Here is a 24,278-nt window from a genome sequence, read left to right as displayed (position 1 = left end):
GGAAGTGACTTGAATTGTCAATTCAGAAATGGTTCATGTATAATTTTGGATGTGCCTGGTTAGGATGAGTTATTAAAATGCTCACTGGTGACTACCAATAGATCTTCAGCTTGCTCTCTCATCCCCTTGGATTCTTACATAGTTTGTGCTAATCTGGGCACTTTGTATTATTTTTAATCATTTCAACTACCACTACTGCCTTCCTGGGCAAGGCAGGAATATATTCAAATCTTTGTACTTTGCTTGGATATTCAGACTGACTTTCATGTCTTAGTGCTTGGATTTTTGGAGAAATATCTGAGGATTATTTGAGATTTTTCAGTTGAATTTGAAAGCTTTCTCCCCTGGATAATACAGGCAAGTGGTTAGAGCATTTGCTATTAGCAGCCTACCATTACTGGAATTATTTAAGGATATTTCAAACTTCTCATCTAAAAAAGTAGTACATCTTTTTAGCATTTGAAGTATCTTGTGTTCTGGATTGATCAAGCCTGTGTTTAATTCTCTTTTGATAATTTTTAGATGATTTTCAATTTAATGTGTTCTTTTTTAGTCAGTTGACAAAAGTGATATGTGTCATATGTATAATAGAGGATCTGATACAATTAACCAACAGCTATTTATCTGGAGTGTGATTGTCAATGATGTAATAATATATGATTTCCATCTATCAATTTGACATTTATAATTTAACCTCGGTTGTAATGCATGGGAGGGGGGGGGTGAACATATATGACATCACAATATGGTCATTTTAAGGAATTTCTACATGGTTAGTGAAAATAGTGGGAGGCTGAAGCCAACCCTCCCCTTCTGTAACCGCTTTTTAGGTGCTTTCATGTACTTTAATATTCATTTATTTATTTTACCCCTCTTTCAGACGAGAGATTTCTAAAATTAGTGTATGGAGTAAAAACTACTTATTTCTTTTAGTCTGAAAGCTCTAATTGATACATTGTTTCAAATTCAATATAGGACTTACATCAACAGTTTGGTGTGTCTGAATGCTCCCATACAATTATTGCATAATGGACTGTTGTGTCTGAATGGTTGCGTATTCAATTTATTGAAATGTCATGAGCATCTTATAACTTTGCCTTCACCACTGGCTCAACACAATAATAAAACAGCAGAAGAAAAGTGGTATCAAATCAATCAGAGCATCCTCAGAAAGATGTGTTCATTATGATAAAAAAAATGTTGTATGAATCTCTCAATCTAGCTAGGTAGCTAGCTTGCTACCTTGAGATCTACCTAAATTATTTATTGTTCTCTCTGTATGTCACATACATACATCTATCTTCATATCTTTAATCTTATCTATCGTATGTTGTCTATTTATCTATCTATGAAACTTTTTATCTACCAATATGTTTTTTGTTATTCATCTATCTACACTATTCATTTATCATTCATGTACAGAGCAAACATTGTCAATATCAAACTTTTATGATGAATATCTATATACTGCCCTATTAGACATAACACAAATTGAGACATGAAATATTGACAGACTTCATGCTGAAATCACTTCATTTTTCATGGTGTTTACATGACAATCTACATATAGGATAACTAGTTATAAAGGCATATGATACACAAATGGTAAAATATGCAAAAGATGCAACAAAAAATGCAAAAGCAATATATGAAAGCAAATGGCGTTGCTATACAGTTTCTCTAATTTATCAACAAAAGGTCCCTATTCCACATCAATTGTATATATGTGACAAAATACAGGCTAACAAATTTTGGACAACAAAACATTTTATTGATTTCTTTATAACTTTGTATTAAGCTTATAAGCATTAATGTAATATAATTTTTTTGTAAAGTCATACATGACCCCACTTCATATAGTTTATATGTACTCGGACTTAGTTCCCTTATTTTGAACGAACAGACAAAGAGTGGATCCATTTCTTCTATCTTTAGACAACAAGGCCAGGGGAAGATAGGATTAGGTTTATAGTTAAAAATAACACTTCCTTTATGTTAATTTGATTTCCCTTTTGCATGTTCTACTGTGTAATACAGCAAAAAATATATCATGATGCTAAACATTATTGATAATGTGAACATACACTACACCCTTTAATTCTGTTTCTACTGTAAATAAACTCTGAGGTTTCATGGGTTATCAAACAAGCTTTCGTGATTTACTACCTTAATGTATTTGTATACATAAACTTGACAAATAAATCAAATCAATCTGAAACTCAAATAAAAACTGAAAGCACAATAATCTTTTAACAGCAAGAATAAACTAGCATAATAACTGTAGCTGGCATCCAATAATAACAAATGGATCAACTGAGCCAGTGCCCAAGATTTCTATGGCTAGGCTCTGTGGAATATTTAGTGAAATCAAATCATATTCAATGGGTTAAAAGCAATGAATAGTTAGTATCAGAATATTTCAATTATCACTGCCAATATGGCAACCCTGCACCAAGTGTTTTGAATGAAAACAAAACTGATTCACAACCAAACATAAAATATTTATAAAGTTGTACAACTTTTTTTTGAATGATAATAATAAGCAGACATTTTATGAGTGTATAACATCTCCCTGTGCTCTCAAATAAATAAAACATTCAGTCATTTTAACATTTCATAAAGAAAATAAATCTACAAAGAAAAAGTGAGAAGAAAAGTTTAACATTTTCATCTCAGTGATCAAAGCGTGTTTACAGTAGAACAATGATCAGGAAACAAAGGATATGCATTTTACAGAGATATTCATTTATAATTTATTCTACAATGTCATACATGTACATGTAGGTATAATTTGTTCTTTTATAGAACACAAATATGTTGTTGATTGTTATGAACAAATGGAGTGCCTATGATCAATTTACTGACATATTCAGATCATTGTAACTTATGGTGGCCATTGTGCCAGGGGTGCCATGTCAGGCACCCCTGGCACAATGGCCACCATAAGTTACAATGATCTGAATTTGGATTCATCTAGTTATTGTAACAAAATAATGGCAATTGGTTGATATTTCATCAGATAAAGTGAGTCAGCTTTTACTGTATGAAACAATCCACCGTTTGAAAGAGCATTTTCCAATAATTTCCCCTTCCTCTTCCAGCTCTTTCCATATAAACCTTGGGCTACACTGACACAATGAATTGATCCCATCTCTGATAATGAATAATTGTTTTAATGATTATTTCCTTGCATGATCTGGAATTATCCCTTCCTGTGAACAGGATATAGACTGGTGTGTAATGCATGCTGATAATTACCTGTTTAAATTGATCAATGCAAACGATATCCAATCTACAGTTGCAATCTCTAGCATTGTCTGTCAAATTGTTAAAAGGCAAAGACACAAATGAATAACTTCCAAATATAATCATTAAGATTTCAGTAGGATATTTGTATTGATACTCTGCAAGAGCAGTAAATCGTCATAAACTACATATATGTTGGGCCCGAACAGTCCACCGAAATCATCAATTTCATATTTTTAGTGGCCCTCAAAACAAATTTGGTGGCCTTTAAACAATAGAAAACATTAAAATTTATAAAAAATTTGGTAGCCCGACAGGGCAACCAGGTGTGGGCTTTAAATTTTTTGGTGGCCTGACTCTCATTTTTGGCTGTCCCGGGCCACTGCTAATGTCAAACCCTGAAATATATAAATTTCTAAAAGAAAAATCATTTTTGACTATATGTTTAACCTTTGTCACATATATTTAAAAACATTATTTTATATTTTTGTACCATATTTTTGTATGAGACATCCTATGTTTTAATTACAAAGTAAACAAATATTTAATGAAGCTGTCTCCATCTAATAAAGTACTGTGACCAGAATTATTTCCATTGAGAACTTCAGTAAATTTCTAAACTTCACCTTAAACTCTGTATAAAGTAATACAGTATTTCTGAATAATTTGAACTGCATCAGTTGTGTTGGACAAGAAAGCAATTGCAAAAAACATAAAGAAATAGGAATTAAAAGAAATAAGAATTTACCAACAAAATATTGAAATTCATTTCTTCTGAGAAATTATCATATATTTCATGTCATCATTAATTGAATTTTTCATATTGTTCAGAAAGCAATGTTTTCTAAAGCATGAATAATACTATCATGCCAAAACATGAGTTCTCATGATATTTCAATATTTTTTCAAGCATGCACATACCCCTCCCACTTATTGGTAGGGTATACAGCTGTTAGCTAGTCATCACTGATGCTTACTCTTAAAACTCTTATTATTTTTCAAACATTTATTTGCTATGAATGTGATGATATCGAACATTTTTTGTTTCACTTTCCATAGCAATATCTGGGTTTTTTTCTCCCACTGAAAGTTTCCTTGTTAACTCATTATTTCTCATTAAAGTTTGATTCACAATATCAATACAAAGCCCTCTTTTTAAAATACATGTTGCTTTTATTTGTTTTCTAATATTAAATGCAAGGCTGTTTTGTACAATACTTTTCATGAGTACTAAAAAAATAATTTAATGGCCCTTATTCTGAAGTCTGGTTTAACGTAAGCCATGGTCTACACTCTAAAAAACAAATCAGTCAAAAATGACTAGTTAATAGGGTCAGCTGGGTGCAACTGTTATTCTAGTCATATTTGACTATTTTCTAGTCATATTTTACTAGTACAGAGTTTTTCTGACTAGAATATATGTCAGAAATGTGACTCTCAGTGATTGTCATATCAGTTGCACCCAGCTGACTACTGGTCTAGTCAATTTGACTGATTAGTTTAAGAGTGTAACTCTAAGCTAAAATCATGGGAAACCATTAATGTCCAAAACTTGTTTACAATGTATATTTCTAAGGATAACTGTGCTCTTTAATCATGCTTTAATGATGAAGAAAACTGTTCTAACTACTATTTACAGATGGTTATTATTCCAGTGTCAAATGAGCAGAAAAATTGAACCTGTATAATAACAGATTTATTTCACGTTTGGATATCCATAGTTGACCACAACTTTAGACAAGAGTTCAGAATACGGGTCAATGTATTTTAGCTGAACATAAATACCTACATGCACGGGTGCAACACGTCAATTGTTTCCATGTATGCTAAAATACACTAGGGATGTTATCAATTATTTCCTTTTATAATTATGTGCGGCTCCCTCGCTGTAGCCACATGGGTGAAACCACAGTCAGCATATGCATCCCAGCATGCACTGTGATTTTCATCACCCGACCCGACACTACTAATCATCCGTAATCTCTGTTGATGCACAATGATATATCTTACACCTGTAATAACCCACAGAGACAACCTTTCTGCTGTTGTTGTTGTCATTTCTATTTTTTATATGAAAAGATAAACTCAGAGGGAGATATATCACTTTGTCAATTTCTTGCTGAAGATGCTACTCTGTGTGCTAGTGGTTGCACCACGCAAAGTTCAGTTTCCTTGAAAGCGTCATCAAATTTTATTTCAATGCTTATGAGGTTCTCAAGTGCCATGCTGATTCTCTATTCACAGTGTCTTATCTTTAGCTTCTTGTATTCACCTACAACTATATTTACATCATTGTCTACATAGGAGACTAAACACATTTGACATTTTATTTTGTGATATCTTAGATTTTTTTCAATTTCTCACAGCTTTGTTTGCTTCAAAGTCTTTCCCTCAATCTGATTTCCTCAGATAATTCAATTGAAATCTTATTCATGTTCGTTTGTTTGCCTCCATTTATCTAAATTCCCACCCCCCCCAAAAAAAAAATTACAAATATTGCAGTTTATTCAAAACAAAAAGAGAGATCTTGTGAAAATTTGCAGTATTATGGGTATGCACAGAACCCAAAAGATACAGAAGCTATCAATCTTAACTTATATATTGAAATAATGTTGGTCAATTTTTTATTTAAATAAGTTATGAAGATATGAATTGTGTGTAATTTATTGGCAGCTACTGAACACAAATAACAAATTAATTGAAGTATGAATCAATGCAAGACTAATTCAATGCCACTCATTCAATTCAAACACTCAAATCCAATTTTCAGAATACTGATCCAGCAAATTGTAAATACTATCAAAATTTTTTTTTTCTTTCTAGATGTTTCTTCATGATATAATTTACCTTTACTAACTTTTCAAATTTACTTTCACCCATGTAGAATAAATACAAACCATAATAAATTTTCAGTCATGAACAGTTTATCTATATTTGATTTTCTTTTTTTCATCTTATCCATAATCATTTTATCTGATCTCATTTATTACTTTTCCTATCTACAATCTATAAAGTGATGATATTCTTAACTAAAAGAGTTTCCAATGTCCAACTTCAAACTTTTCCCCCATCACAATATTTATCTGTCAATTAACTGTATGTTTGTAACATGGACTAGTTGAAAAGTAGTATTTTTAATGGTTTGAGTCCATGAATAAATAAAATCAATCCATTAACCATGCAATTGAGAATTATAAATTACTGAAAGGTACAGACCTCCACCTCTCCTGCCCCAACCTAGATTTATTTTTTATTTTTTTCTCTCATAAGCATACATTTTTGAAAAAGTTAACAAAAAATGTCTGTAGGACTTCTCTATTTTTGGTAGGGGATTTCACAGAAAATACTCCCCCGTTTTTTTTAAATAAAATTTTTGCCTGTATAAGGCAAAGTGCCCCCACCCATTTTCAAGTCCTGGATCTGCCCTGAATGAAAGTGATAAATGCTCTTCATATCATTCAAGTCACATTACTGACTCAAAATATGTATCCTTTTGAAAATTAATTGCTTATTATTTATTTTATTTTTTGGTAACTCTACAGGTGGATGACATCAATCATGAAGAACACACACATTCTATCAGTAGCATTCCTGGTGTTACTATCAGCTATCTGCAAAGCTAGGCCAGCCAACAGAACACCCAATACAATATCAAACTCAGTCTATCAAGTAGGTGATCACACAATTCTTGACCTGGTCGTCGACAAACTCAACAGATTACAAGAAGAGATGGATCAACTTAAACAACAACAAATCATAACGCTTGAAACAAGAGAGGGAACATATTCAGATTCTTCAGTAATTCAAAGAATAGGTAGGTATACTGTAAAACTATTTCTTTTTTAATAATAGGTTAAATGATAATTAATTAAATCCAATTTTATTCAATAATTCAATTCAATTTATTTAAATTCTCAATTAAAAAAAATTAAGAAACATACATTAGATATAGAAGTAAAACATTATAAAATTAAAAACATAAAAAAAAACAAAAAAGAGTGAAAATTTTGAATTGTGATGTCGTTAAGGATTTGATTTATTACTTTTATTTGTTTTGGATGATATTTGTAAGGCCATTTTTTCGCTCTCAGTATTAATAAGGGCAAGGTGAAAGTTTCATCAAATACATCATACATTTAATATTTGGAAATGGAAATAAATAGGGGAAGCAGACACACACTATAGTAATAAACAAGTAAACTGTTTTGTTGGGTTACCCAGTCTTTCAATCATCAACAACCCCAGGAGTGCCGGGTTGAAACTTGAAAGGAATCCGCTCAGTAACGGGACAAAAGTGCTGCGTTATAGCAGCTACTAATCCAGACATTGACAAATCACTTATTGTTTCTAGGATGATAGTATTGTCATAACAAATATGACTTGTGGGCATAAATAGGATTATTAGGCCTACATAACCTCTCCGAAAACCAGGTTAAATATTGGAGTTACCCAAAGGAGGTACATGTGTGCTTCAACATCAACATTTCTGAACTGTGTATAAAAATAGCAGTCCGATATATCACATATATTGGAAACACTTGTTTCTGCAATGTCAAAGCCGACAGTTTTTTTCTTGAAAAGTTCCCAGCTTTCTCACTTAAATTTTGATGTACTTTTTCAGAAGAACCTCTCTCAAAAAGCAGAATTAAAACAAATATCAGCTACCAGGGGTGGTATTCTGAGATCAATTTTATCTCAGATAAAATAAAATATTTTATCTTCGTTAAAATCAGTGAGATAAAATACCCTTAAAATCTCTCCGAATTGGTATTCTGAGAACAATTTTATCGTCATTTTATCTCTGTAAGACACACCTATTTTTTAATCAATATCCAATTAGAAACGCGCTTTTATAGCTCTCTCATATCACTCAACCAATGGAAATCCATTCCGCTAGGAGGTGTGGCGAAGGAGTGAGATTGCGTCAATTTATTGACTTCAATACGCTTGCACTATACGCTTGTGCGTCTTTACAGAGATTTCTTTTTAACAAAAATGGCAATACTCTCATCTTTTTTTCGAAGTCTATATCGCATCTTTTCAAGCATCATTTCAAAGACAATATTAGTCAAGAAAAGTCTTATGAAATGCTTCCTGATTGTACAGGAATAACTTTAAGGTGTTGTTCTCAATGAAGATCATTTTTCTTAATTTTCATGCCAACATTTGGAGTTAATTCACTTAGAAATATTGACGAAATGAACGTCGCGGAGATAAAATAGCCCCTACCCTCTTTTAAGTTTATTTCATTTTTTCTTCAAAGTAACTTGGGCGCAAGCACATCACCCGCGTTGCAATGGCCAGATACGCGATGGGTATGTCTACGCAGCCACTGCTCTGTTGCGTATCATCATAAATACGCAAGATAAAATTTATACGCAAGATGAAATTTTAAATTTTATCTGAAAGATAAAATGTCATCTCAGAATACCAATTTCATTTTAAGAGATAAAATAAAATATTTTAAAGATAAAATGACCTCAGAATACCGCCCCTGGAAACCATTTTTTTTAGGGGGGGGGGTCAATTTCATGAGGAATAAAGGGATGAAGTCAAAGGACAGTATAACAAAGTAATAATTCATACAACAATTGCACTCTGTATTACAGACATGCAGACATGCAATGCTGTATTAATTTTATAAGCATTCTTGATCATAGCATAGTGAATGCAATAGATTAATGATCACTATTTCTGAGTTCAATAGTGAATAATATTTCCCAGTACGATAGTGAACAATATTTCCCAGTTCAATGACAATCCTGGATCAACGGGAAACTGGTAATTAAAACACATCCGAGTCGCCAACATTTTTATAGATTTAAGCTGAAAAAGTTGAGGGGCAGTGGGGAGATGATCTCACTATTGTCTGGCTCAGCCTAGGTCATATTACAGCTACTTTCTATAAACACAACTTGGGGCCCCGTTACAGAAAGGCTTTCATTCAAACCAAACAACAAAATCAAATACCAATTTGTACTTCTGATTGATTAAAAGATTAAAATGTGTTTGATCATTTTGATATATGTTTAATTGCAAATCTTTGTGCAATGGGCCCCTAAGAAGTTAACATCACTATTGGCAGGTATAAGAAAGGAATTATTCCTTATATGTGTTTTGGTAGAATAGGTCCCTATAGTTTGAAATATATTATTAACAAAATAATTGAAGAAAGTATTCTGGTCATAATTATGTTCTAGAAAAGAAATAATGATACTACTACTACTACTACTACTAATGATAATAATGATAATAACAATAATAATAATAATAGTAATGATAACATAATTGACTGACAGTATCACACAGAACATTTCTCTCTCATCAGAACATACAGTGTAGTACTTAATACTGACATTTTCTTTGATAACAGGAACTAAATTTTTTATTGCAAACTTTATTCACCTCCCACTACCATCTGTGCAATGATAGCAGGATATTATGGCAATTTGAAACAATTAATACTCATAAATGTAAATGAAAGAAAATTTCAAGACATTGATGATCATTTTAAAATATTTCATGCTATGAGTAATCATAAGGGGCAAGAAATCAAACTAGGAGATTGACCATAATGGAGCTTCCTCCATAGGGGGTAACAGGTCTCAGTCCCAGAAATAAACAAATCTGTTGGCAAAAGTTTGACGACAGTGTCTATGCTGGATGTGAGTCATGTGCCATGATGACAATTAACAGATGTAAACAATATCAAACACTGTCAAAGGGCTTAAAGCTGCTTTTTAGGAAGATTAAAGAAATATTTTATTTTCCCCGGACTTGACCCTCCTGTGTTTTCACAAGGTTTATTTCAGTCGACCTCCTCTAAGTTCTGTAATCGTAAAGTTAAAGCAATTTTCCTACCAGATTTCGCAAAGCTTAAGCTTTTGAGTCAGAATTCACTCAAATGTAACAGATTTCTGTGATCCCACAGAATGGACTTGGGTAGATTCCTTTGTACTTCCTTCATCTTCAAGCTACTGATGTTTTATATAAGGTGGAATTCTTTCTTTTGTTGTTTTCTGTAGTTGGTCCACCACCCCTAGACTGCCATGAAGTAAGACGGAGAGAACCAAGGGCTGAGAGCGGTGTCTACATGATCAAACCAAGAGGTCAGTTTGATGCATTACCCATCTACTGTGAGATGGACAAAGAAGGATTTGGATGGACAGTCTTCCAAAGACGGAAGGACGGATCCGAAGACTTCAACCGCAACTGGCGCGACTACTCGCGAGGGTTCGGCAATGTGAGCGCTGAATTTTGGCTTGGCAATGAATTCCTCCACCACCTGACGATGCAGTATCAGTACATCCTGCGCGTAGAGGTCACCGACTGGTTCAATAGGAAATACATCGCGGATTACGCTGGTTTTGAAGTGGACAGCAAGAGAAACGACTTCAGAATGACCGTTGAGGAATTCCTTGGAGGCAACGCGACCGACGCACTGACCTACCACAGCGGGAGCAAATTTACGACGACGGACAAAGATAATGATGATAGTGATGGTGTAAATTGCGCTATCGTACACCACGGGGGATGGTGGTTTCAAGCTTGTGATCGATCTAATCTCAATGGATTGTATTATCACGATGGTACTTATGGTGGTGAATGGGACGACGGCATAGAGTGGAAAGAAACGGACGGACCGCCGTTTTACTCTTACAAGGAAACTAAAATGATGCTAAGACCATGGGAATAATCAGGACATTTCGGAACAATTTAAAAAAAAAACTATTTCAAAAAGTTTTCATTCCCATTTCATGCTGAGTGTATTCTGTAAATACAGTATTTTTGTCTACCTTCAACTTTGCTATTAGCCAAAATAACCTGTATTTCAAACAAGCTGCTCCGTTACAGAAGCACTTGTTATATTACGTGACAAATTTGTTTAATGTTTTACTTTGTAAATAAATGTAATGTTGGTGCTAAACTCTTGTTGAAAGAGACTATTTGTGAGTTTACACATCTTCACAAAGATGAATGAATCATGATCATTTCAGTAAATTTATTACTAAATAGGAATGAATCATTTCACGTGCATACATCGAGGGAAATGAAAAAATTCAATTCATCCCTTTTCCCTCCATTCATTCATCAATATTTATGAAATTACACACAAAATTACTAGAAAACAATCGTCACATTTCTAAGGATATATTCAAGAGGCATTCTGGAAATACATCCCTTACTTTACAGAATGCATTTACTCAACTCCTGATATTGCTCAAACACACCATACACATAATCTGAACACCACAAAATCATAGTTTATTGAAACACTTCCTAAAAAGAAAAAAAAAGTTTTTACAACTTTCGGAATCACAGGGTCAAAGGAAGTAGGTCGGCTCCTTGATGGGAGGTACTATTGGTGAAGTACGGTGAAGTATGGAAGAAAAGATCCACTAATTTGGAGAAAAGTGAAACATAGTTGTCTTGACTCTCTTGAGGATTTTATACAGCTTGGCCCATTGAAATCTGTGTTTACACTCATTGACACACTTATCACCTGCTTTCTATAGGTAATGGGTTAACTTGTTTTTTATTACTGGGCCCCGTCTTAAAAAGAGTTAGAATTGATTCAATCAATATAAACTGTTAGGAAATCCATCCATACCATAATTTGCACAATCTAAACAAAGAGAATCACACTATTAGAATAATGAATGTATGAATATACATCATATAAATTTGCATTTTAGATGTTGCTGGCCATCCATAGTTGTGGTTGATCGGATCAATCGCAACTCTTTGTAAGATGGGACCCAGAATTCTGTACTATCCAAAGGCTTTGCTTAGGAACCACCCACTTCCAGTTGGCAATCTGCTAACAAAAATGGGTCAATCAGCAAATAATTTAATATAAAACTTACCTGGTTTCCATAGAAGAAGCTGTTGTAGCCGGTGGTTTCTAAGCATGCCCCGTAGGGTGTAAAGGAAGATGGGAGTGCTTTAGGGGTGTAGATGGGCTTCATACCACCCCTCGGGGGTGCAAACATGTGATTGATGGGGTACAGGCTTACTCTGTATTCATCCTACAGAGAAAGGATATTGAAAACAAAATGATATTTGATTTTTTATGCATCTAAGTGTTTATTCCCAGGTTCAACTGGCTAAGCATTTTGTTTTACAGATAAAAAGTTAGATGTTAAAATTATATTAGTTTATTACTCTTAATCAATTGTTCAAATTTATCAAGATCTATATAAATGCGGAACATTGCAATTAATAGTATTACACGTATGGAAGATTTACAGAGCACAGTAGGTCTCTGTTTTTAGGATGAATAAATTGCCTTTTTAAAATCATTTCATTGCTCTGCTCTGGGATATATCGTACAACATTTGAATGTTCTAGTGCAAATGAAAAGAAAAATATGAAAGGGGAATGATATACACTTTTCACTCATAATTTTGAGAAGAAGCAGCAGCAGAAGAAGAAAAAGGATGATGATAATGATGACAAAATAAGAAGCACAAAAAATGAAGAAACAAGGATTATAACTAAGTCTACAGCAAACCATTACAAAAATGCATCTTTAAGTTTATTACATCCTCCTGATTATATTCTTATTTCACACTCAAATGTGTTCTTGAAGAATACTTAGATTAAGTTTAATTTCCAGCAGTTGATAATAAAAAAAAATATATATAATTATATTCATTGCATAACTATATATGTCAAAATGTATTCAAATGAATGGATATTTTAATTCCACAAAGACCAAGCTATCTACTTTATTTCTCCTATACAATATCATATATTAAAGTTTTTTAAACAGTTTTGGTGATTCAAAATTATTGTTTTCAATTAGGATGTATATAATCCAAATGTGTAATTATTTAATACTAACATGTATTCCTTTCCACATAATCAGTATTCCATTTTGACACATCTATTGGCCTTATTGTATACTGTCTTATATATTTGACTGTAAATATGGTTGCATACATTATGTAATGCCACATTAAAATGATGACAATTTTTTGTATGTACATCATTCAACTGTTTTTGTTTTATAATGAACTGAATTTGGAGCTTTATTATTAAAAAATTTATATATATGGATTATCCTGTCAATTAATTATAAATGTAAATGGTTACCAGATATTGGGGAGGTTTTTTCGTACATGTGTATGTAAAGATTTCCCATTTTTGGTGATACCTTATGCATTATGTATCAAGAACAATTTTTTTCTAAATTCTATAAATGAACGTTTTTCCTTACTTCTTAAAACCTAGAATAAGTAAATGGTAGATTGTGATGGCATCATTATTTAATGAGTGAGAGACATATTTTGCTTTAATTTAAAAATATGAATATGATCAAATAAGATCAAATTAAAAGAATATATAAAGTAACAGTAAATTTTAACTTGTGACTTTTCTAACTTTATTTTGATCTAAATAGGGAGCAATGAATGTCATTAGCTCCTTTAATACTTGAATCTTGAAAGATTTATTTTTTTGAATTGTTTTAAGGAGCTGTTGTGTCTGAGCACTCACTGCATTTTGTTAAGCTAAATCAAGTTTGTCTGAGAATAATGTGTGATGAATGATGTATGATATCTATTATAATGTGACGTTTCAAAAATAAAGCTAAAATATGACAAAAATTAACGTTTTCATTTTTTTTTTACATATTGTTAGACTAGACTGCACAAGGCAGTGAGGAGTGTGAAGTAAACTTGAAGTTAATAAATAAAGATAAATAAGATTATGATCCAGGTTGGTGGGGGGGGGGGGGCACTCAACTGTATGGGTGTGCACACAACTGACCCCCCCAAAAAAATATATATAAAAGGGTAACTTTTTTGTGAAGACACAATTCGTAAAACTCTGTTCAGCAGGACAAACAGAATCATGATAATACTTTATGATTTGAGAGAGACAAAAGTTAAAGAGAAATAAAAAGGGAGAAGATATATACAGTGCATATAAAAAAAACGGGACAGATTTTAAAAGTATATAAAATTTTTGTTTCGAATTATGATCTCTATATTTTGGTTTCAATAGGTGCTCTGAAATCTTATCCTTCAAATGCCATTAAAATAATTCAGTTTCGTTCATGCTTGAGCGAACATGGAATGTTTTTGTCTGGGGTTAAAAAGTAGGCTTGCGCCAAAAATGGCATAAAATGATAAATATGATGGTCGGACTTCTTGCTAATCGGCAGACTTCCTCTTAACCTTTTCATTATCTTTGCCATAATTTTCAAATTATGCAGTTAAAATTCATTTCCAAATCTACTTATTTGCTTGAATTGTTATTTTGTTGTTCCTTTTTAATGTGTTCTCTTTTAGCTTTGAATATTCCTTCTTTAGGCAAGAACAATTTTTTTAAACCGAAGTATGGGAGAGCGTGTTTTTTTTTTTCTTCAAATCCTTTCATCGTGTGCTACAAAGGTTATGGTGCCTTTGAACAGTGGCATACTGATGGGTGGGGGCTCGGGGTGCCCCCCCCCAAAAAAAAAAAAAAAAAAAAAATCATGACCAAGAAAAAAAAAGTGGAAAGGAAAATAACAGAAAACATAGACAGTGAAATATGATATCATTTTCTGAATAAAAAAACAAATGGATATTTTAATTCAAAAACGTAGAAATTTTTGCTTGCTCGCTTCACAACTTTTTAATACATTTTACCAGATCTGCCATATCTTGCTCCTTCAAAATTGACTCAATACACCATTGCCATTGAAAGACATGAATCCTTTCCTGTTTGTCCTGTCAAGCACATAATTAAACTTGGTGAAGGATTCAATAACACCTTAAAAATAGGATTCATGTCTTTTATAGGTACCATAACATAATTTGTTTCACTTAATAAAAGGGATTTGCATAATTACAAATTCTCCCAATTAATAATGCAAATCTTTGTACTTGGGTTGACAAGAAATCTTCTTTTCTTACTTATAAAGGAAATTCCAAGGTAAAAGAAGTTAAAATGAAAAACAAAATAATTCAGATAAATAAATTTGTAACTGAAATTTGACAGAATAATTCGAAAATTATGGCAAAGATAATATAAAGATGAAGAGGAAGTCTGCTGATTTGCCAAAAGTCTAATCATCAAATTTCTCATTTCTGCCATTTTGGCGCATTAGCCTCTTTTTGAACCCCCGACAAAAACGTCCCATGTTCGCTCAAGCATGAACATAATTTATTTCTTAAAATGGTATTTCAAAGATGAGATCTCAGAGCATCTATTAACATCAAAATATAGATATAATGATATGGAACAAACTTTTTATAGACTTTTCAAAACTGTCCCCTTTTTTTTATACGCACTGTATATATAGGGAAAGAGACATAGAGGGAAAGAGAGAGAGAGGCAAAGATGAGTAGTGAGACAGAGATACAGAAAAAAGAGAGAAAGGGGGATCGAGAGACAAGTGAGGAAGAGAGAAATACATATAATGGAAAAATATGTACACTGTATACAAAGGGGAAAATATGAAAATTAAAAATTAAAATCCATATTACATTGAATTAGAAAATTTGAAATTATAGAAATACTCCGAAAATATATTTTGCCCAATTGATTGTGGGCCTCGGCAACCACTGTGCAGCGCCAGTGTTTGCTCTATCCCTTAGATTGTTTAACGCCAAAAAGAGTAGCAGCAACTCCCATCTTTTTATGTCATTCGGTCTCGGGCTTGAACCACCGACCTTCTGGTTGTGAGACAGACACTCTACCAACTGAGCCAACATACTGGTATCCCCTTATGTCCGCATTTCCATGTTTAAGCAAGAGCATATATAAATAAACTCATTTACATGGCAGATTGAATTCTGTTGTAAAAAAAAAAAAAATTCTCCCTTAAATAATATACATCCTACCAGGATGTTTTGAATTCATTAATTCTTACCAGCTACAAAGGTATGTGAAAGCCATTAAATCATGTGACAAGGTAAACATCATGTCTAACATTTATTACTCATACCCCAAGAAATTTATCACAAGCTTCATCCGCTTACGTTTGTACTATATTTGAATTCTTACTCAAGCAAGAAGATATGAATGTTGAATAGATGTTTAAACCATTTGTAACTTTTAAAATTGGCCTGGTAGTATATAAAGCATAAATATAAATAAACTTGCAAGCACTCAAGAATTGAATCGCATTCTAGGTAAACCTAAGGGCATTTTCACGGTAACTGACGTAACACGGCACAAGTTTACACACTTTTCATTGTGTGTATGATTATCTCTAAAACAACAAATGATGGGAGTTTGCTTAAAAGCCATTAAATCATGTGACAAGGTAAACATCATGTCTAACATTTATTACTCATACCCCAAGAAATTTATCTCTAAAACAACAAATGATGGGAGTTTGCTTAAAAGCAAACTCCCATCATTTGTTGTTTTAGAGATAATCATACACACAATGAAAAGTGTGTAAAATTGTGCCGTGTAACGTCAGTAACCGTGAAAATGCCCCTAAGTCAATAATAATGAGTTTTCCTTTCTTACTTTATATGTTTACATGTATTTATTTCTAAACTAGAGAACCCTCTCTAAAACAGCACTGTTATGTTTTGAATGCTGAGTAGGACGATCCCTCCATCTTTTTAATGATCTTTTCTTTGTACATGTAACTGTAAATATATATCATTATTATTGTTATTCATTGACAGAAAATAATTACAATACAATGAATAAAAAAAATAAAGGAGTCAAAACGTTTCGTGAATTTGAGCTGAAAGCTTTTGCTTGATAACTTAATTACAAATATATTTATTTAAAAAATAAAACCTATTCTTTGGAAACAGGACTGATTTTGAGCAAGTTATTTGTATTTCTTTAACACAGATAGACAGCTTTTAATTCCTATAAAAAAAACTTGTGAGAAGTCAATGCAATCAACTACAGGAATATGAAAAAGTTTCAAAGAGAGACATCACTCATGGAAGCTATAGAAGAAATAGCTGGAGGCGCTAGCTATGCTAGCACAACAAGAAATACATGAATGCTCCAATATAAACAAGGATCTTCCTTCTAAAACAGGGGTAATGATCGCCCATTCTTTCTTCCCCTTTGCCTACTGTCTCATATCGTCAGCGTGACATTTTCAGATGAAGCGATAATCTGGGACTTTGTGTGAAAATAGAACAGTTCCTTCGCAAAACCACATCCTTTTTAACGAGTCTATCACCGGAACTAGCAGTGACATGTAAGTGATGGGGTGAGAGCTGGGAGGGGGGCCTACGAAATATGAAAGGCTGGTTGGATATAGGAACATAATGTGAGGAAAGGGGGTAATGTGTGAAGGAGGGGGGCAGGAAGATCAAAATTATTGTATTTTATACGGAATTCTTGCACAGAAATCTTGGTAAATGTTAAGGCCAAGTAATTGGTTTGGATATTCCAAATCACTTGGTTAGGATAAGATACATGGAGGACTGAAGAAGATCGCCCTTTGGACACAATCCTTTATTTTTTAATGAAAAAGCTTAAAAGATTTTGTACATGTTTTATTCAATAAATGAACAGTGGTTAGTCCAATACCTGATGGCTAAGCTAGGAGAAACCAGGAGGTTCGCAGTAATGTATTTCTAGGAGAAGGATAGAATCAGTTAGATTAGCAGCTAGGATAAGAAACCATAAAGATTGTGGAGTCCTAAGAGACAAACTGCATCAGTTAGGTTAACCAGCAGCCAGAAGCTTTAGGGATATCAGCCAAAAGTGAAAGTTGTTTAATCTTACCTGATGGTTATAGCTATCCATATTATAGAAACCTGGAAGACTGTAGGCAGGAAAATAGTGTCGTAGGAGAGGAACAGTATCGGTGGTTAACAGGAAGCCAGGTGGTTTTAAAAAATCTACCAACAACAATACAAGACTTACCAAATGATAAGCTTGGAGAAAGCTTGAAGACAGCAGGAGATGGAGTTCTAGTCCAGCATCCATTAGGTTAACAAGTTGCCAGGGCACCATTTCCCGAAAGTTGTTGGCATTGAAAAGTTGAGTTTATCCGACAGTTACAATAGTAACAGTCAGAGGCCAGTGCCTCTCAGCCAACTAAAACCAAGGATTTCAACAAAATTGTCAATGCTGACGACTTTCATGGAACACCCCAAGGAGCTACAAGGACATCAACCACGAGTGATAGATTTAGCTAGATGATTAGCTAGGATGAAAACCCTGTGGACTGTTGAGTCCTAGTAAGGAGACAACCAGTAAGGGTAACAAGTAGCTCGGAGGTAAGGATATCAACCAAAACTTACAGACTTACCTGATGACTAACTAGGATGAGAAACCTTGAAGATTGTGGGAGATAGAGTCCTAGGAGAGGACCAGTATAGGTTAGGTTATCTCTAGCAAGGAGCTAAAAGGATTTCAGCCAACACTGTTAGTTGGTTCACACTAACATGTACCTGATAATTAGAAACAATTAAAAACCATGTTAATTGCGAAGTTCTAGGAGGCAACTGGCATTGGTTAGGGTATTAACAAGTAGCCAGGAGGTGAGGATATCAACCAAAACTTAAAGACTTACCTGATGACTAGGATGAGCTAGGATGAGAAACCTTGAAGACTGTGGGAGATGGAGTCCAAGAAGAGGAACAGCATCAGTGATGTTAAGCGGGAGCCAGGAGGTAAAAGGGTATCGGCTCACGCCAAGGATCTACACAACAGAAAAAAAAAGTAAATACGAGATTGGCAGTGGATTCAATGGTTGCAGTCACAAGTTTTTACTTGTAGTGGTTGAGTGGTATAATTCTAGATTCTGATTTTGAACTGAATAATGTGTATTTCATTCTAGCTCTTCCCATCCTACATATCTATCAATTAATAGAAAAAGAATCATTCATGGAACAATGTAAGTTGAAATTTAAAACCTTAGCAGTTCTGCTCCATATCCACAATTCTGCTCATTCTTTTCCACTCTTTTTCTTTTCTGACTTTCCCTTTATTTATTAATTTTAACTTCAACCGTCTCATCCTAATTTGTTTCGCATGTTCCTGCACGTATATTTAGATACATGTACATTGTTTGATATATATAGCAAATGGCTAATACAGTCAATCTGTTTGAAAAAATGGTCAAAAAGTTGAAAAGCTGCCAACAAAATTGCATAACTGTGAGAGTAATTAATCAACTATGTCTACACATTCTATTCCCATGGTTGAAATATTCCTAAAACAAATTGGGGTCAGACAATTCCCTGACCACAGTGGACACTGCTTGTCCATGGAGAATGGTTTAGGCAACACTATCTGTTGCCATTGTAATCTAATTTCATATTTTCCAGTTTATTCCTTAAATCAACAGGTGGATGACACTTCTAGCTGACCACACTGGACATTGCTTGACCACTTGCCAAAGCTTTAGCCATGGTAGAGATCAGTCTGGTTGTTGACTGTCTTTTGGGTAGGCCGAGCTGCAAACGATCTATCATTTAGATGGCAGAGATTCGACAAATTTCTGCCAAATATTGTCAGGAGTAATTTCATAACTTGTTGTTAGATTTATTGGTTAGCTGGCTTGTAAAGCTGATAAGATTTGATTTGGCATAGCGCTGACCAGGACGATGAGGCATGACCTAGATTAACTTTGGACTGATGCACCAAAAAAATGAAAGCTTGTGCTTGTAGGATTCAAGTCTGAGACTAGTGAGATCAATTTGAAGAAAGAGTAAATAAAAGCCTGTCTAAAGCTTTGGTAAAGGGTCAATGATGTGCATCAAACAAGAGTTTCACCTAACATTCCAATCTTTAAAAATTCTTTCACATTGAGTCTTATTTTCCTCTGTTGAATATTTGTAAAATTTGAATTTGGTATTTTGTTTATCTAGAGTCTTTATAACTTTTCAACAATAGCCTGAAAATCACCTAGAATGAACCACTTTGTGTTTATAAGTCTGAATTCAGATTCAGAGCCTGAAAAGTGGCACCCCCGAATCTTAAAAATCTAGTGTTAAGATATTAGAAAGCTACATACAATATACATCTTGCTATTTTCAGCCCAATCCATACTTCAGAGGTGGTTTTATATTACAAGGAAAATGTGACCAGCCACCCCAAACATCAACAATCAGTCGCCAAAATGAATTGTGAGATTTTTTATTGAGTTTGAACAAGCACATCCTAAGCTTTCAAATGATATTTGATTTGTCAAACTTGATAATACTTGATTAAATGCAGAAAAGCAAAGTGAGAGATTCAGATAAATAAGGGTAAAACAACATTTGAAGTTCGGGTTCACTCAAGCATGAGATGTGCACACTGCAATTTAATTGAAACTTCCAAGCAGTCTGCAAAAACTTGTGTCAAAGAAACTCTTGTATCTTGTTTTCTATTCAACTTTACAACTCAAAATTTTTACAGTATAAAGATGAAGAAATACTGCTTCAAACAAGCTGAGTTGTGAACTTTGGCTTTTTGAAGACCAATTCACTATTTTGGATATTAAACAGAGAACCTTCCCCGTCGACTTATTGCTAGTTTTTGGGGTGATTGGTCACAAATAATGTGCAGATATTTTTGTTTTCACTGGGAAAATTAATGTGGTGATAAACTGGAAAAGAGACAGATGCTTTTAGAGCATCTATCAAATCTTATTAAAAAAATTAAGTTTATGTTGCTTGGTTATGAAACACGTTTTAAACAAAATTAAAACTCACATAAATAGATTGGGCCAGTAATAAAGAATAATCTCAAGAAATGCTACCCTGAACCTGATGGAGTATTCTGTAAGAGAGATGGGCCAGTGGACACTTGCTCTGAGTGCCACCAATACCAAAAAGTGAGGGGAGAGAAAAGGAAGAAAAAATGGTAAAAGGGTAGAATAAAGAAGGGGGAAAAACCTGATGGTTTGATCTCTGAACTTAAACCAGAATCACAAATTGGAAGGAGCACAATTTCAAAGCAACCCCCCCCCCCCAGGAGCAGGTGCTGAATTTGGGTGTGATGTAGGAGCCTCCTTTGCAAATCATCAAGTCATAATTTTTGCCAAACAGGTATCAAATCCAGGTGCAGCCTAGACTAAAAGACAAACATCCGATCAATGCTCACATTCATGGATTGGCAGTTAACATATAAATGAAGTTCACCATAATATGCATCTCACGGTGAAACAACAATGTATACATGGTTCTCACATTCTAGCAAGGGATGACTTTCATTCGGCAGGAAACAGTTAACACAAAACTCCAAGGAAGTTTTCTTACTCCAAACAGCTGCTTTGAAACAGCTCTCACATTTGAATCTGTTTTCAAAGAGGTCTATGATTTGGAAAACTGGCCATTGATGATAAAAATGAATTAAGACTGGACTTACTTTTTTATTGATGAATTTTTTAACAACGATATTTTTAACTGTGAAATACAATGAGCAAGTGAATGTTGGAATTAGACATTGAGCTTTCTAATGTGAATGTACTCTAACTTTGTTGGAATGAATATAAGTGAGATATAAGTTGAATATGAGATGTTAGTGAAATACAAGTGATAAAATGAAATATATGTGAGGTATAAAAGCAATATAAGTGATAAATAAGTGAGATATAAGTAGGATAACACTGTGGTGTGAACACAGAGGTGATTGTTAGCCTTGACAGGACAGACCCTTAGGTCAGAGGAAGTTACGTGATTCTGCCCCCTAGTGTCCCCCCATACACAGTGGTACAGGAAGTTAGCGATGAATAAACAGGAAGCTTTGTCATGGCAACCAGGATTTTTTTCCCGGTGATGAGACAGATTCACTGTCTATCAATGGATAGAGTATGTGGTGGGTGGGTGGAAGGGGTGTAGGGAGGATCAAAACTTACACCAATATCTGCCCCTCCCCCTTTACGGAAAGCATGTATAGAATCACTGAACACCCATACCCCTCCCTTGCCATGCTACTGATGCAGAGCTGCCAACCTGAATAGGAACGTTACAGTATCATAAAAGCTGAAAATCAGTATTTTGGTGAGGAAATCCAATATTTCAAAGAAATACCATAGGACAACACATAAAACTGAAACTTTAGAAAACAGTATTTTGCATGGAACCATCAGTATTCTTCTCATTTTTCAGCACTTAATATAGAAAATCCGCACTACTTGGCAGCTCTGCTGATGTGAGGAATATGGAGAAAACTTTGCACCTGTGCCCCCCCCCCTCCTCCACTTGCCACGCTACTGATGGAAAGCATGAGCATATGGAACTGAACACCCATACCCCTCCCTTGATGCCATGCTACTCATGGGAGTGATGTGGAGAAAACTTTGCACCTGTACATGCTATTGATGGAAGGGTGTAGTGAGAGTAAAATCAACACCCCTACCCACCCCCCCCCCCCATCGTGCTATTCATAGAAGGGCTGTACATGTAGGCAATAAAGCATCAAAAACTTTACATCAGTACCCCTCCCTTGCTGCAATTTCAATTGAAGGTGTAAGGTAGTGCTAACAGCCAAAGGAACTTTATACTCGATCATTACTCTTGTCCTTACCAAATAATTTATCTTATAGAAGATCAGCCCTCCTCCACACCCGGATTCATGATCCTTGTCTCTATGACAATGATCTAATTACAAGAAAGACAACACCAAGCTGTTGGAGGAGGAAATCATGACATTTCTCATATGACTCTATGGAATATTAATATCCCAGCAGGCATCTGAATTATGTGTTATTTCAGGATCAGGAATAAACCTGATCCAGCTGAGGCTTGTTGATAATAATCATGGATCAAAGAGAGCATGTTATTTCTATACAACACTTGCACCAACATTCATGTCTCATGCAAATGCAAAAAAGTGTGAAAAAACATAAATTTTTGCTTGCAAATGAGTGAAAAGTATTTCAATTATATAAACTTCAAAATTGCAAGCATAGTGCAGATGAACCTTCACATTTTGCTTTTGTACTTTACTGTTTTCATTTTACTTGTTTGTTTAAACTCTAGGTGATGATCTCATCCTTCATTCCATCTCTACAAGTGCATATCTGCCATAGCAACAATTGCATTCTACTCTCTCATTCCATTTTCCCCTCAGAAATGATTCCTGTCCCATTACAATCACTTTTCATTATATTACATTTCCACTCTACATGCTCTTATTGTTTAGTTCTTATTAATATCAAGAACCACCTCAAGGAGTGTTACAATAACAATGAATTAAGACAGACCTATCATTTGTAAATTATATTTAAAAAAAAGTTCAGCCTCCTTTCTTTTAAAGTTTTCTCTTGTTGGGGTTCAACTTTTGGATTAGTAAAGAGAATTGATGAACCCAAAGAAATAGAAGAACCAAGAGTGAAAGTTTAGCCAATCAAGATGACATGTTTTAAGATATATTTTCCAGAATATTGTGGTGGTATTGGCGCATATGAACTACAAATCTAACAATACACTTGTTCGTCTCATGCTCACATATAATGAAAACAGGCTCATCTTTTTTATACCCCAGACTAGAGATCGAGCCAACATGGAGAAGAGCATCTGTTGTCAAGCGTTCATGCCTTTGAATTTCTTTGAAGTTGATGTGGATGCTAGCGGAACTATCCTGCTTCATCAAATTTTTTTATCCGCCAGAAATCCGGAGGGAAAGACAGCAAATTCAATTGAATCTGTCCAACTCTCTGCTCTCTGCCAAAAACTTCTATTTCAGATGAACTGTATACAGTATGTGCTTCATAAACTTGTTTCCAGTATCTGTCTGAAAATCTAATGTTTGCAAAAATTTTGCCCAAACTTCTTACACATGTATAATTCACATTGTGCCTAAAAGATTTAATATTTCTACTTTTTGGGGGGAGGGGAAATGGGGGGGGGGGGGGGGGGAGGGAGTTACCAAACTTCAATTTTTCACGAAATTCTGTCCCACGATTGGGTCTAAAGTAATGCAAAAAAAATATATCTCAAAAACTTAATTTCACAAGCAAAATATGTATACCAATTTCTAAACTCATATACAGAATAAGTATGTGATGGTCTTTATTTGAAAGGAAAAAAGAGGGTTTTGTACCATATGCTTTCCTCTCTAAGCACTGATCAAGATTATCATGACTACCCCGTCCGTCCCCCCCCCCCCTTCCCGTC

The 24,278-nt window shown here is 34.2% G+C and overlaps 1 protein-coding gene and 1 long non-coding RNA gene across 2 annotated transcripts; one reads left to right on the top strand and one right to left on the bottom strand.

The window, feature by feature from the left end:
• Positions 1–13,856, top strand: LOC129278042 (ficolin-3-like). The gene is made up of 3 exons (XM_054914245.2): positions 1–357; positions 6,789–7,060; positions 10,272–13,856. The coding sequence occupies exons 2-3, from the start codon at positions 6,793–6,795 to the stop codon at positions 10,940–10,942; spliced, it is 939 nt and encodes a 312-aa protein (XP_054770220.2). The 5' UTR covers positions 1–357; positions 6,789–6,792; the 3' UTR covers positions 10,943–13,856.
• On the bottom strand, positions 12,204–18,872 carry LOC129277544 (uncharacterized). Its single transcript, XR_010295828.1, has 2 exons — positions 18,743–18,872; positions 12,204–12,275 (listed from the first exon to the last, which is right to left on the bottom strand). It is a non-coding gene; the product is annotated as an uncharacterized LOC129277544 (long non-coding RNA).
• Positions 18,873–24,278: the final 5,406 nt, after the last annotated feature.

Source organism: Lytechinus pictus, chromosome 15 (assembly GCF_037042905.1).
Source record: "Lytechinus pictus isolate F3 Inbred chromosome 15, Lp3.0, whole genome shotgun sequence".
Lineage (NCBI taxonomy): Eukaryota > Metazoa > Echinodermata > Echinoidea > Temnopleuroida > Toxopneustidae > Lytechinus > Lytechinus pictus.
Note: the sequence above shows the minus strand (reverse complement) of the source record. Positions and strands in the feature narration are given on the sequence as shown.

Excerpts from the sequence above, each read along its gene's own strand:
- LOC129278042 (XM_054914245.2), top strand. The coding sequence starts at position 6,793 with ATGACATCAATCATGAAGAACACACACATTCTATCAGTAGCATTCCTG. Across the intron at positions 7,061-10,271 it reads TTCAGTAATTCAAAGAATAG|TTGGTCCACCACCCCTAGAC; the intron begins GTAGGTATACTG and ends TGTTTTCTGTAG.